General features: G+C 43.2%; 1 protein-coding gene across 1 annotated transcript in view; it reads left to right on the forward strand.

Moving 5' to 3' along the window:
* ddx56 (DEAD (Asp-Glu-Ala-Asp) box helicase 56) overlaps positions 1 to 2,137 on the forward strand; it is a 10,753-nt gene extending 8,616 nt beyond the window's left edge. Inside the window, exon 11 of the mRNA XM_020589009.1 lies at positions 1,752 to 2,137. Coding sequence (XP_020444665.1) covers positions 1,752 to 1,835 — 84 coding nt within the window. The 3' untranslated portion in view covers positions 1,836 to 2,137. The remainder of the gene's footprint in view (positions 1 to 1,751) is intronic.
* Positions 2,138 to 3,753: the final 1,616 nt, after the last annotated feature.

Genomic DNA, 3,753 nt, shown 5'->3' on the forward strand with positions numbered 1-3,753 from the left:
ACCGACAGCCTGGTCGTGTCTGCCCCCTCTCCGTTGGGCAAGATGCCGTCAGCAAACCACACGAGCTTCTGTTCACGAGGGCAGCCTGATAACACATGAAATACAGATGTCGTTTTTTCAAGGGAGCAGTTCAGGCAAACACTCAGCAAACTTCAGACTATGTACAGTACATAAGGGTAATCATACTGTCGTTGTTTGGGTGTTTGAGAACAGACACAGGCACCATGACGGTGGGTGGAGGTGAGTTTAGAGTGCCGGCTGCACGAGCCTGCTGCAGAGGGGGGATGGTGCTGCAGTACTCAGATGGGACGTTGGGGTTCGGACTGGGGCCCGTAGGACTCATCATACGCTCCAGGGCCTGGGCTACAAGGAGAACGATGCCATTAAAGGTGAGTTCATTATAACAGGGATTTCAAATGTGATTTTACTCTTTTAACTCAAGTAGTTCTCCTCACTTGACTGATTTTTATTGGCCTTGCTGGTGGTATAGATCTAGGAATGTAGCATCAGCTGGATGTTCAGGGTTACCGTGACATTTTGATGATGAAGCCTAAGGACTTCCGTGATGCTCTGACTTCTGGTTTTTAGTGAAATACCTTAACAACAATTTGATGAGTAGTCGTGGTATTTGGTGAGGATATTCATCCGCCAGCTGGTCAGAGTTTCCACTCATCCTATGAAATATCTTACCTTCCACTTTTTAGACTGGCACACATTTCTGTATGGATGATGAAGATCCTCTGACTTTTCCCCTAGCGAGGCTAACCACTTGTGGTTTTGAGTGAAACGTTTCAACAAAAATTGCACCAACTTTAATGAGCTGCTGCATTATCATCTACGGCACACATCAGGCTCCAAGTTCTCTTGCTAACATATGCTAATATGTTAACAAGCTGATAGTCTAAACATTACATTAGGACATTCACATTCTGTTCAAAACACTGCTAAATATAAACTGTAAATATACATTGTACAGACTCCTACAGGTCTCTAGTTTTAAGTACTCTGTTTTATCCATATTTATGTCATTTCAATGAACATTCCTTTGTTGTCTGCATTGTTTATTGTCTGTTTATACTGCTTATTTTGCATTGTTTGTTGCTGTCAGTGTTGTTGTTAATACTGCTTATTTTGTTATATTACACAGCCTTATGCTGGTTTACTGTTTACTTGCCCCTTGTCTGGTGATATCTACTGTACATACACACTGAGAGCCGATGTACCAGAGTCAAATTCCTCATGTGTCCAACACACCTGTCCAATAAAGCTGATTCTGATTCTTATATTTGACACATCTGATTTATATCTTTATGTTGACACCACTAATTTTCATGACACAATGGCATTGACCTCTGGCTGTTTCCATGCTGCTGTGGTCGCAGTTAGCAGTCATATCTGAGATTAACGAAGTGCAGTGAACGTATCAGTGTTTCACAAATCTTCATTTTTAACAAAGTCATCATTTTGGAAAATATTTGCTTTTACAAAAAGTGTTTCCAAACTACAGGTGAACATTTACCAGAAGCTCTGAATTGTTCCACAGAACTTTGTTCAAAAAGGAGATGACCGAGTCAGGTGGTGTGTTGGTTCATGGCACCTCTGAGTATAAGTACATTTTGTGTGTGTGTGTCCATAAATATTTTAGGTTTCATCTCCTTTTTCCTACTTGGTATTTGTGGTGTTCCTGTCTGTGCTGATGGGTTTTATGAAGAATAAAAGATGAAAACAGTAACCGATTTCCTCCCTTGTAGAAGAACGTCCAGGGGGAGAACCCACTGAAGAGCTTCCGATACACCGGGAGCAGAAAGAGGAAAGGCAAAGCAGGCCAGTCATAGCTGCAACTGCAGTGCACGTGTCAGACTGTGCAGAGACTTTAACCAGGAGGACGGTTTCGTCTCCAGTGTTGACCCTGGTGGACTAACAAACATTTCATTCGAGGCCTGTTGATTTGGACCACAAACTCAGTGGACTGGGTGCTGATCTACATGGACAGAAGAAAACACCGGAAGGTTCAGTTTGAACTGTCAAATCCAACCATGATACCGTGAGTCTGCTGAGAAAAGAGGAGTGTAGCATCCATATGATATGTCTGTTCAGGAAACATGGAAAACGTTGAATAAAATAAAACTGTTTCTAATCAGTGTGGTAGGCTGACTGAGCGGCCAGGAATGTAGGAGGCAGACTCGAAAAAGACATCAGGTTTTCTCATTTATGTTAAACAAGTATCAGCAAAAAGCACACATGCCAAACAAAATCAATAAACGAACTAAATGATTTAACTTCACATAACTGAAGAAAACTCAACTCAAAATAACTCAACGCAACTTAAGAAGAAAACATCAGAGAGCATGCAAAATGAGGAAGTGATTAACCTAGTAAATACAATCAAACATTTAACACACAGGTTAAGGCATTAGGAAACATACATGATTTAGCCTAGGGACAAGTGGAGTGATCTCACCCACTTTGTAGCCCCCCCCTTTCTGGCCTCTACTCACAATCACGTGAGAGAAAATCAGCCATGATATTCTTATGTCCAGGTCTGTACACAACTTGAAAACAGTAAGGCTGAAGAGACAAATACCATCTAGTTATTCTAGCATTAGTATCTTTCATTTTATAAATCCACTGCAATGCACGATGGTCAGTCTCCAGCACAAACTCTTTACCAATCAGGTAATATTTCAACCTGTCTAAGGCCCATTTAATAGCCAATGCTTCCTTTTCCACAGTTGAATACCTCATTTCCCTGGGAAAGAGTTTTCGACTGATATACTGCACAGCTCTTTGGTTCTCCCCCTCTCCCTGCAGTAACACTGCTCCAAGCCCCACCCCCGAAGCATCGGTCTGCACTGTAAAAGGGAGAGAAAAATCTGAACATTGCAACACAGGTTAATGACACAAACAGTCTTTCAAGTCTCTGAAAGCGTCCTCACCCTCAGGTGTCCATTTAACCCGTACTGGGCTGACTTTGCGAACCATATCAGTCAATACAGCCGATCTCATTGAAAAATTGGGGATGAGCCGACGGTACCAGCCTACCAACCCCAGAAATGACCTTAGTCTCCTCTTGGTGTTAGGCAGTGGTGCAGCTGCAATCGCCTCCACTTTTCCGATCTGTGGTCGAATGCCTCCACCCCCAGTCACATAACCCAGATACTGAACCTCAGGCTTAGCAATATGACATTTCTTCGCGTTCATTACCAGAACAGCACTCTGAATGCGCCGAAACACATTTGTGAGATGTTGTACATGCTCCTCTCAAGTCCGGCTGAAGACAACAATGTCAATGTAAGCAGCTGCATAGTCCTCTGCACCTCTCAGAACCTCGTCCACCAACCGCTGAAAGGTTGCCGGTGCTCTATGCAAGCCAAATGGCATCACTCGAAATCTGAACAGGCCACTGGGAACCCGAAATGTTGTTAAATCCTTTGAAGAGTTGGACAAAGGCACCTGCCAATACCCTTTACACAAGTCTAGAGTTGTCAGATAATTGGCCTTGCCTAAACGTTCAATCAGTTCATCCACCCTCGGCATTGGATAGGGGTCAAAAGCAGACACAGCATTCAATTTTGAGAAATTAACACAAAATCTTAGCTTGGGGTCATCCTTCTTAGGAACCAACACCACAGGACTACACCATTCACTCCTAGAAGGCTCAATAATACCATTAGCCAGCATTTCATCCACCTCCTGTTTCAGTACAGGCACCAATCTTGCAGGGATTCGACAAGTGGTGTCTCTAATGGGCTG

The sequence above is a fragment of the Monopterus albus genome, unplaced genomic scaffold (genome assembly GCF_001952655.1).
Source record: "Monopterus albus unplaced genomic scaffold, M_albus_1.0 scaffold730.1, whole genome shotgun sequence".
Lineage (NCBI taxonomy): Eukaryota > Metazoa > Chordata > Actinopteri > Synbranchiformes > Synbranchidae > Monopterus > Monopterus albus.